Here is an 11,908-nt window from a genome sequence, read left to right as displayed (position 1 = left end):
TATGAATTATACAGTTTGTCATAGCTTCATAGTGACAATGGTATGCACTGTCCATTGTGAAAATGCTACAGGGATTTATGATTCCAACTGTGAAGGAGAAACTATTCTGTAGGAAAAGGTGACCCACTTAATAGGGCTAGCCTCATGAATAGGTCCTTCAACAGTTCTGTAAGTTCAATGGAAGAAGATAGAACTCAGGCATTTGAGGAGGTCAAGGAACCTTACATAGAATCAGTTCACACGCAGAATTTGGCAATATTTGACAAGGATCCCACATAACATGTTGCAGAGGGATCTGAATGAGTTTCCAAAAGATATTACTAAAGGTGAGTCTCCCAGCAGTGATGAGGATAGTTGGGTTGATGTAAAGCTTTCTGATTCCCTTGGTTTGGATTCTTCTTGTGAGGCTAGAGCTGCATCTTGTCTTGAAATATTGAATGATAGGAGAAATATTGAAGGTGCAATGAACAAGAAACCAACAATATCAGTTGATGAGGAACAGTAAGCACAACTGAATGTTCAAAAGAAAACAAACGGGTTGAAGAAGCTAGACAAGAGGTTAATTCAATCCCTCCTTTTTTTCGTAAACAATTTAAGGCCGGAAAAGACATTCTACAAGGCAAAAAGTGAGATAGTAAATGCTAAGTCGTGAATGTCTCTGACTATTCGGCTGCCATCTGCTCAAGACAAACATTTTGTTGAAGTTGAAGAAATCTGTATCCATGCCATCCCTGTTGCAGCAGTCATGGAAGGAATGGAACACATGGGTTTCAGTAGTCATTTCAATCCTTTTGGTAGCTCAATTGGAGGCTCTTTACTGGCAATGCTTGTTCCAAGTATTTTACAGATGTCACGGGTTTTGGATAAGTGGTGATCAGGTGTGCGGTTAAGGCACTCTTAGATGTTAATTCACCTGTTCAATTCCCAGCCTTATTCGTGTGTTATTTTTGTACATGACTATGATGTAGTCTCACCATTGCCAAAAAGAAAAGCAAGTGATATGGAAGATAAAAAAAAAAAAATTCACTAAGGTCAGTGAACAGCAGAGAAAGGCAGAGATCCAAGCCATAAGTAGAACAATACGAGCAAAGATATCACCACTGAGCAATTCAGTGCACCTAATAAAAATAGAATCAACTGTTAACAATATAATTGATTGTCATGGGATCATAGCTGAGGAAGACCTTGGAGCAAAGAGGTGGGGCATTGTGCAGATTGAGTCATAGTTTGACCGGTGGAGAAAGCTAAAAAAAGGTTCAATGACTCCGAACGAGGAGATTCAAAATAATTTTTCAAACAAGGTAAGTATGATGCAGAGCATCCATCACCATTCTGTAAAGCTCTGCACAATCAATAGATTACACAACACATCCCTAAACGCCACATTCTTGCAATGCAATAAGACCCGTTTATTAGTATTATTTTTATAAGAGGAGGTAGGCAACAGTAGTAACTGGGAGGCTCAAGAACATTGTAAATACACTCAGAGGAGCAAACACTTATTCTCAGCCCAATAGTCTCTAAGTTCTATATTATCTCCCTAATTACCACTGAAGCAAGCATAACCCCCAATAGATGGGACCATGAAGGTATTTCACTGTTCATCCATCTTGGTCTCATCGAATACCAGACCTAGCCAATTAGCAGTTAATAGATACCCACTGGCATTACTGATTGTATAGTCACAACAACAACACCTTGGGATTTATCTTAAGATGTTGCAGCGTGTGAGTCCTCTTCCTTACCACTGTGAGAAACCTAACTGTTCTTACTGAACTATACTTGTAAGTATGTGTTGAACTAAATGACTATTATAGTTTTTCTTCAATATCGCTAATATAGATGGGGTCAGGAAAAAGTTTTCTGAAAATGGATCTCATGGCCAGTAATTTTATTATAAAAGCATAGACTGCATCTCTGTTATACAGAATGTAAAAAAAATTACTCAGAAAATTAATGATAGGAAAAAACAGAAAAGCCTCGATACAGTCTCAAACCAGTGGACTCTGTTCACTTTATACATGTTGCACTATGCAAATAGTACTGTGCAATTCTAACAAGAAGGATAGGAAAATAAATTATTAAAGATCTTACCAGATAGAACTGGCTGCACATTGTTGAGAAGCATTGTCAGTGCAAGCAAAGTTGCTAGCTTGGATACTGCATGCATAACCTCCTTGCTATTCATAAAAGCCACTAGAAATTCATTTCTGGTGCCGAAAATAATGATCATACATGTTATTCCTATCATTAGTGATGTCAAGGTTGCCACCACTACTGCAAACTGTCCAGCCTTTGGGCACCCAGCTCCAAGTTCATTCGACACTCTCACACTGCAGCAGAACAAACCGAATACAGATAGAGATCATCATACTCTAGTTTTTGGGCACGACTCAAATGATTTTATTTAGTTCAATCAGACTATCATAGGGAAGAACTGGAACCACCCAACAGACCTGACAACAGCATTGAATCCAAGGGCTATCATCATTTCCCATCCGTTCAAATTCATACTGCAAAGGCATAATGGTTGCCAGTAAGATAATTACTATACTCTGTAACTTTGATGTACCAATAAAGAATATTAGATACAGGAAATGTTTTTGCAAATTATCATACCAAATGGAGATTGAGTCTACTGCAATTTCTAGATTTTTCAGGCGCCCAACTAAAACGATCAATATCATAAGATACCAGAACTCTAGGCTGCCAATTAAAGAGTACAGGATCAGAACGAGTACTTTTGCTAAGATTTGAACGAACTAAACAGTAAAACTAGAGAGCATAGCAATAAATGATCGAAGAAAACAAACCATAGCATCACAGCAGAAGCCAAGGAAAGCCTGATGAAGGCAGGCAAATCCTGGAATGCCAACCGTGACATTCCAGTCCATGAACCAGGAAAGGCACCCGACATTATATATATCAGCTGCCCCACATCAACTATCACCCATGCAAGGTTGAGAGTTATGGCTGCTCCTGGAAAACCCCATCCCAGCTTCAAAATAAAGAGCCAGCTCAAGAAAATGTGTATGACTAAAGCCACTGCAGCGATCCAGGCCATGGCCATGACCTTTCTCTGCGATTGAAGGAACTTCTGCATTGGAAAATTTAGTGCATAGGCAAATAACTGAGGAAGCATCCAGATGGCAAACTTCCCAGCCAAGTCAGAAATCTCATCAGATTGCCCAAAGAGCTTCAATATGGGCGGTGAAAAAATGTAAATGAGGCTTAAGCCTGATGCTGTGACAAGAAGTATAATCCATGACCTCTGCATATACACTCCCAGCATGTGTATCTGCCCTGCTCCAAAGGCTTGACCACACAGTGTCTCTAGTGCACTGCCCATGCCAAGCTGCAATTCAATTCAAGTCAAGCTTTACAAAACTGAAACAAACAAAAAAACTACCAATAGAAAATGGTTTTTAGTTTGGCCCACCATAGTTCCGAAGGCCAACCCTGCTATAACAGAGTTCTCGATAGCCACTGCAGCTAGTTCAATAGTACCCAAATGCCCAGCAAAGGTCTGGGTGATAGCTCCCAGCGAATACTGGCATAGAGCAGTGAAATCACAAGGCCTGAAATAGCCCACAGCTTTTTGGATTCTATCCAAGTTTCTCGTGCTGCCTCGTCATTTACATTTCGTCATAACGTAAATGCACTGAATTTGTTGATCGTGCATGGCATAACCGGGTTTTGGAGAGAGCTAAGGAATAATGCCACCAAACCAGACGCGGAGAAACCTGGAATAATGATGCATGTGGGAAACATATGTCAAGCGGATAGAGAAAAAATTGTGCCAGATGTCAAATAGTAGAAGATCCAGATATTAATCAGAGGATAGAGAAAAAATTGTGCCAGATGTCAAACAACAGAAAATCCAGATCTCAATCAGGGAATGAAAGTGTAGACTACTAAATTGATTCAAAGGAAGGCCTATGGGCCTAATTATAATATTAATTTATTAATATATTAAAAACAAATATTATCAAGTAACGGTTATATTAAATGGCTAGTTTTTGGAAAAAAAAAAGTAATGATATTATTTTATTAATTTATTAAAAATATTAATAGGTAACAGCTATATTAAATGGCTAGTTTTTGAAAAATAATATTTAAATTAATTTATTAAAATGAAATATTACTAGTTCTTGAAAAATAATATTTAAATAATGATATTAGTTTATTAATTTATTAAGATATTAATATGTAACGGCTATATTAAACGGCTAGTTTTTGAGAAAATATTTAAATAATGATATTATTTCATTAATTTATTAAAAATATTAATAGGTAACAGCTATATTAAACGGCTAGTTTTGAAAAATAATATTTAAATAATGATATTAGTTTATTAATTTATTAAAATATTAATATGTAACGACTATATTAAATGTCGTAGTCTAACTAGCCAGAGGAATTGTCTGGAAAGTTATGGAAATTTTGGGCATATTTAGAGAAAATCCGGCAAGGATTTTTGTAAATCCAAGTTATAGCTGTTAAACTTTAAAATTTTAGGTGTCCTAGACGTTTTTGATGGTGCTGAATCCATTTCCACTATCAAAAACACAATTCAAACACTGTCTCTACAAGATTTTTTGAAATTTTTTTGCCCAGATTCCGGCCACTTTTGGCTGTCCGGGCAATTCCTCCGCCTCGTTAGACAACTCCATATTAAACGGCTAGCTTTTGAAAAATAATATTTAAATTAATTTATTAAAACCAAATATTACTAGTTTTTAAAAAATAATATTTAAACTGTGATATTAGTTTATTAATTTATTACAAACAAATATTAATAAGTAACCACTATATTAAACGGCTAGTTTTTAAAATAAGTAAATAAATAATCAAAGTCAAACTTTAAAGGAGGGGAGTCAAAAATTATAAAAACGAGTGAAGACCCTAATCGAGACAAGATCATTTGATAAATAAAATAACTAATGGAAATAAAATAAAATAAATTAAAAATAATTAATGGAAAAATAAATAAAACAAAACAAAAATATCATTATTTAAATATTATTTTTCAAGAATTAGTAATATTTGGTTTTAATAAATTAATTTAAATATTATTTTTCAAAAACTAGTCATTTAATATAGCTGTTACCTATTAATACTTCTAATAAATTAATGAAATAATATCATTATTTAAATATTTTCTCAAAAAATAGCCGTTTAATATAGACGTTACATATTAATATCCTAATAAATTAATAAACTAATATCATTATTTAAATATTATTTTTCAAAAACTAGCCGTTTAATATAGCCGTTACCTATTAATATTTTTAATAAATTAATGAAATAATATCATTATTTAAATTTTTTCTTTTCAAAAACTAGCCATTTAATATAACTGTTACTTAATAATATTTGTTTTTAACATATTAATAAATTAATATTATAATTTAAACATTATTGTTCAAATATAGCCATTACTTGAAATTATGTCTCTACATTGCTCTCTATTTAAGCCTTTGTCATGGTCTGCCTCTTGATCTGGTCCTGATGATAAAACCACACTTGTTGGTTCGAAACGCTTTGGCCAAAAAAATTTCTCATGTGATTTCTACCAAAAGACTTTGTTTAATTTGATTTCATATAGTTATGATAGGTTCCTAAGTTTTATAGGATTCCCCTCAACTTCCTCGAAATCTATAGGAGTGGAATGATCTCTTGAACCATAGATATGTTTCCTTATTCAAGTATAAATAGGAATGTAATTCATTTATTGAGAAAGCAAGGAAAGTCCCAAGATTCATAATGAAATAAAATCTTATTTTTGAGTAATTACTAGTTTTATGTCTAATTTTTTCTTTTAATGTGTGAGTTTTGGTTTTAGTTCCATCATTTTGGTATAAAATATTTTATTGGCATGAGGTTGTGTACCATTGTTAGGAAGTGAGGTTATGTACCATTGTTAGGAAGTGAGGTTGCATCCAAAGCCTTCAAAGTGATGGAATTTTTATGTGAAGAATGAATCCTGCATGAAATTGTGGAGAGAAAAGCCTAAGGCCATATGAGTTTGAGATTACATGTTGTGGAGCTAAGGGATGAGAAGCTTACATGTGTGGAGCCAAGGCATGAAGATTCGAGGCACAAGGTTTGAGGCATGGAGTTGCATGAAACTCTTCCAAATTTTTGGAACCTTCTCTAATTCGTGGATCTTCTCTTACAAATATCGTGGAACCAACTACTTTGATTCATGCACTTGTTTGTAGTGTGAGAGGGCATGAGCTCAATTTCCTTGTGGCATAGCATATTTTCCTATAATTTCCTTGTGTCAAGATGCACGGAGCTTGAGTTTGATTTCGTCTTCAATGTGGCAAAGATAAGAGTCCAAACTTTGGCATTGTGTTCATGGAGCTCATGACTTGATAAGTTTGGCATTGGTGACTATGCCTGTGGCTTGCACAAGGAAAATGGTCAAAGTTGTACTAAGAGCAATCATAGTCTCTTCATACATCAAATATTAATTTCAAGTACAATCCTCTTCACAGACCTATATGTGGACCTACTAGTATGTTTAATGTTTCTTTTAGGAAGAAGTGGCATTGATGGTAGGCTTTAAACTTGTGTAAAGCAAGCCCATGAGATTTCAAGATTTTATTATTATTTTATTTTATTTTTAACTATTTATAGTAACATTAAACAATGTTTTATAATCAAAGGATTTTTTTTTCAAGAAATTTAAAAGGGAATAATATTCTTTAAGGATGATATAGAAGGAGACTATTATAATTTTTTCCAGTATCGATATTTTAAATATATTTGTACTTACAAAATTTAAATCTTTGGTAGTGGTGAGTATATTTTTTGGGATTAAAAAGAAGGTTTCTTAAGAAGCAAATTACTTGTAAGATAAATTGTGCAAAAGACCAACAACCAACCAAATCTTACATGAAGAAGTAGGAAGCATATGAAAAATATTATATGGAATGGAGATAACACAAAGGAGAGGTGTTGATATCGAAGGCATCAACAACCAAGAAGATTCCTTACAATAAGAAGAATCTAATGTTGGGAAGAAACTCAATTATAAAGAATGGTTAAGATAATTATAGGATTGAGCACCAAACCAATATTGGAAGTTCATATGTACAAAGGAAACTTAAACGTTGTAGAATTGATTGATTGGATTTGCACCATGGATAAATATTTTGACTACAAGAAGGTAGCCAACGAGAAGAAGGTGAAATTTGCATTTAATAGATTGAAGGGCCATGCCTATATATGGTGGGACAGTGTGAAAGAAAAAAGGAACAAAGGTAAGAAGAAGATTACTAATTGGGACTAGATGGTGGGAAAATTAAAAGGTAAATTTGTGCCCAAATATTTTCAGCTAAATCTCTTTATTCAAATGCAAAACCACAAGCAAAAATCAATTTCTATGAAAGATTATACAAAATAATTTTATAAGTATAGAATTGGCCATGTATATAAGGAATTGAAAATCTAGTTAGATATATTAATGGTTTAAGCTATGAAATCCAAGACGAGCTAAGTATTTTTCTTCTAAGAACTGTTGAGGAAGCACATAAGGTAGCTCGGAAGGTCAAAGAGAAATTGGCAAGGAAACAAATATAGAGATAAAAGGAGAAAAGTACATTGGAGAGTAGAGGGAAGGTAAGCAAATATCTACGTAACATACGAACTTTCATGGCGATCTACTCTTACCCCGAGGTTCAATGTTGCAACCTCGCTCTGATAATCCGCTTCTCCTAATTTATCTCAGTCAACATATCATCATCATCATGACACAATACTGCAATAATGACTATCACAATGCATGCATAACAAACACATAGATAACTAACATGCATGCATGACAAACACAATCTGCCCATCCTGTCCAAGTGTTTGAACCATGCTCTGATACCACTATGTAACCACCCCTCACATATCTAACCACGTCCACTAGTCTACCAGGGTAAACATGTGAAAAAGAGCTACTATGATATGAATCAACCTCCTAAATATAGTTAAGGAAGTGGCATAGACAAACCGAAACTTTAATGATCTTACTCAGGAGCTACATGACCACCAAGAGATAAACCATCCCTCCAGGTTCCAAAACCCTGAGTTAGTTAGCTTTTTCACTGACTTGAACTCCCAGTTGCATGCATAATCAAGCATCCATGCGACTGTAGGCCTCCAGTCGCATACACAAGCCTACAAGGGAGAGATTGCAATCCCAATTTCCTAATTTTTTGCCTGCAACCATGAAATTTGTGCCACCATTTCAAGGCTAGACTCGAGGGTACTTCCAAAACTTTATGAAACTTTCCAAGACAATAAATAACACGAGGAAAAAGCCTCTAACACAAAAATTGATCGAGTACTTGACCTAACAACCCTAACCATGAAAAAAAATTCATCCAACACAGTGAGAACATGTAATCTACAGCTCATGAATGCATATCTAAACATAGGGGTCTGATACTTATATGAGAATCATAAAGAAGGTATAATGTCGTCTCACAATGGATGCAATAGCATCTACTAGAATTCAATATCCATTATTTTACCAATCAAAACATGTTAAGAGCCATAACTAGAATCTGTCATGAAACCATGTATATAACCAACATATAACCAGAATAATGATAGTGATAGAACAACCATCAAATCCACATAATAATAAGTACATTTACTCATAAAATACAATAGGAAAAGGATCTCTTATTAGCATATGCAAATCCAACCAAGTCAGGTAATTTCACATACCACCCGACCATAAATTGTGCTGAACCAAATCTCTCTTTCATCCAATCACCCCCAAGCCATATTCCAAGCATGAATGCAGGATCTCATGGAATAAACCAAGCAAAACCAAAACCAAGGATTCCAAAGGCCAAACCACCTCAACCCTCATCCAATGATTCCACCTCATGGTCATACATCACTAACCATTACCAAATGGGTCTCTACCCAAGCTGTCTAAGGCTCTAGGGCATTTGTTCCAACTTGGCTCCAAGACTAGTAACTCAACCGACAATTGTTGCAAGGCTCCAAAGAGTTTGTACAACCAAGGATCCAGGACTAGTAACTCAACCTGCCAATGGCTCCAGAGCATTTGTCCAACCCATGCTTCCAAGACTAGTAACTCAACCTTATTTGTTCTGTGGCTTCCAGAGCATTCATCCAACCAAGGATCTAGGAGCTAATAACTCAACCCACAGCCATAAGGAACTTTAGCACCAATCAAAAAACAAAAGGGAAAACCCACAACACCATGGTTATCTAGGAAATGGATAGACTAGGCAAAACCATAGTCAATCTAGGAAATCCCCCATGGCAATGATAGATCATAACCAAATAACCACATGCCTACACCATGCATGCCAAAACTAGAAACTAAATCATACATGAAACTCGATACCTACAAAGCAATCATGTTTTCCCCTTGCACTTTCTCATTTTCATTTTCCTTCTTGTTCCAAATCCAAAGTATGCCATAATGCTCCAAGAGGGCTCCAAGAAATCTCTAAGTGTGCAAGAGTATGAGAGAGAGAGAACACAGAGAGAGTTCCACCATAAAACTGTCAAAAGCCATGAACTGATCCTCATAATCATTTTTATCATTGAGGCCTCTATTTTCTTCATTTTCCTTTATTTTTCCTTCAACTTCCTCCTCATGAAATTATGTGACCTTTCATCTCTCTTTTCTCCCATTTTCCTTTATTTTCATACATAAATGTCAATTAATCCCTCTGTGCCTTTGCCAATTTCCGTAGCCATTAATTAACTAAAAGTGATACACACTAGGATGCTTTTCCCACCATTCGTCTTGGAATACATGTCCCATGACCTTGGTATTATATTTTTTTACATGGGAATTCAACCAAAGGCTATTATAGTGGGGAGGACATTTCATATATCCCATCATGGACATTACACTCATATGTACTTAAATTGTCATCATAATCAGAAATTGTTGTGAATTAACAACTAATATATGTTAGAATTTTGTTAGATTAATATATATTGGAAAATTCAACCAATATATAGATTAGTTATAATAAATATAGTAGAAAATATTAGATGTGTAAGCATTGAAGCCTCTCATTACACTAGCTAGTGCAAATCTAGTTATGTTCTTGAGCATGTTCAAATTAAAAAAAATTGGAACAGTTATCTTCAAAACCTTGATAAAAAATTCTTTGGTGATGATAGCATCACACACCATTGATTTTCCATGCCATTCAATCCAGTTCACAGCTGTGGGTTTCATGTCTGCACAGAAATTGCTAGAAGCACTCATTAACATCCATGTCATGAAACTCATTTTGAAGGAAATCCAAAGCATTCTTCACACCCTTGGATACCATAGAATCCTTAGTAAAGTAAGAAAACATCATGTAAATCCATCAAATTATATATATATATATATATATATATATATATATATATATATATATATATATATATATATATAATTTTAATGTGCGGAATCACATCAGATATTCCACGGTATGTGGAAATCGTCACATATATGACTCTTATCAAACGAGACTACCGTCGAATATTCGATGCACGACCGATAGAATGAAGTGTTGGACATATAACACTCACGTCGAACAAAATTTTCCTATTTTCGATTATCAAACACTAAACCATCAGACTTTCTACTCCATACCAATGGAAAGACACGTGAGAGATATAAAACTCTCGTCGCACTAACTTAATTTAACGTCGATTATTCAACGCTTCACTATTAGACTTGCCACTCCATACCGGCAGAATGAAGCATCGGAGATATAACATTTCCATCGCACAAACTTTTTCTACTACTGATTATTCAATGTTCGACTGTCGGAAGTACCCGTTGGACTAAACTAACAAATTGTCAAATATCCAATGGAAAAGTGTCGTAATTTTTATCATCTAGGGCGATGGAATGAACCATAGGTCCTGTCAGATATCTAATGCATGTGGGAATCTCTACCAACATTTTTCCTGCCGCATATATGATGCATGTGGGTGTCGCAAAACCAACATCAAAGTGTTTGATTTTTAATGACATTTTCGACCATTTTTGGTGTTGCATATTCGACGTCAGTCCTGTCAAATATCCGACACTTAATAAAGTGTCGACTATTCGACACAATGCCACCAAAATGTTGCTTAGCTCCAATGTATCAGATAGAAGACACCAATAAGTCATATATCCAATGAATAGACATCGAAATTTTCCCCCATTTTTACTTGTGGGGCTAATCCACTATTGCTTTGATCTTCTCTAAATCCACAACCACTCCCTCATTTGAGATTATATAATCGAGGTAGTAAACTTGGGTTTGGAAAAAATCACACTTGCTGAGTTTGGCATATAATTTATGTTCTCTGATAAATTGTAGAACAACCCTTAGGTGGTCTTAATGTTTTTCATTCTTTGAATAGACTAGGATGGCATCCATAAATACCAACATAAATTTATCCAAAAATGTCCTGAGCACAATAAGGAACATAAAAGTTGTTAGAGAATTTGTCAGTTTAAATGGAACCATTGTGGATTCATATTGGCCATACCTTGTTTTGAATGCATTCTTGTGAATGTCCTCCTCCTTGATTCTGACCTGATGGTAACCTGACCTTAAATCAATCTTAGAAAACACTGCAACCCCTCTCAATTGATCAAACAAATCATCAATCCTGTGCAGTGGGTACTTATTCTTCATAGTGGCCTTACTTAATTTCCTATATTCAATACACAAACATAGTGTTCCATCCTTTTTCTTAACAAATAGTGCAAGGGATCCCCATGGTGATACACTAGGCCGAATATACCCATTTTCCATCAATTTTTTCAACTGTACTTTTAGTTCAACAAGCTCAGGCATGCTCATGCGATAAGGGCCTTTCACTACAGGTGTTGTTCCCAGAATCAATTCGATTTTGAAGT

At 35.0% G+C, this 11,908-nt stretch overlaps 1 protein-coding gene across 1 annotated transcript; it reads right to left on the bottom strand.

Moving 5' to 3' along the window:
- Positions 1–1,032: 1,032 nt before the first annotated feature.
- Positions 1,033–3,355, bottom strand: LOC149248670 (protein DETOXIFICATION 33-like). Its single transcript, XM_089450751.1, has 5 exons — positions 2,814–3,355; positions 2,620–2,706; positions 2,457–2,513; positions 2,095–2,333; positions 1,033–1,118 (listed from the first exon to the last, which is right to left on the bottom strand). The coding sequence occupies exons 1-5, from the start codon at positions 3,347–3,349 to the stop codon at positions 1,033–1,035; spliced, it is 1,005 nt and encodes a 334-aa protein (XP_089306877.1). The 5' UTR covers positions 3,350–3,355.
- Between the last annotated feature and the right edge of the window lie 8,553 nt (positions 3,356–11,908).

The sequence above is a fragment of the Pinus tabuliformis genome, chromosome 7, assembly GCF_031772625.1.
Source record: "Pinus tabuliformis cultivar Carrire ecotype Pingquan chromosome 7, CPIR1, whole genome shotgun sequence".
NCBI lineage: Eukaryota > Viridiplantae > Streptophyta > Pinopsida > Pinales > Pinaceae > Pinus > Pinus tabuliformis.
The sequence above is the reverse complement of the archived record's forward strand: the minus strand, read 5'-3'. Positions and strand labels throughout refer to the sequence as shown.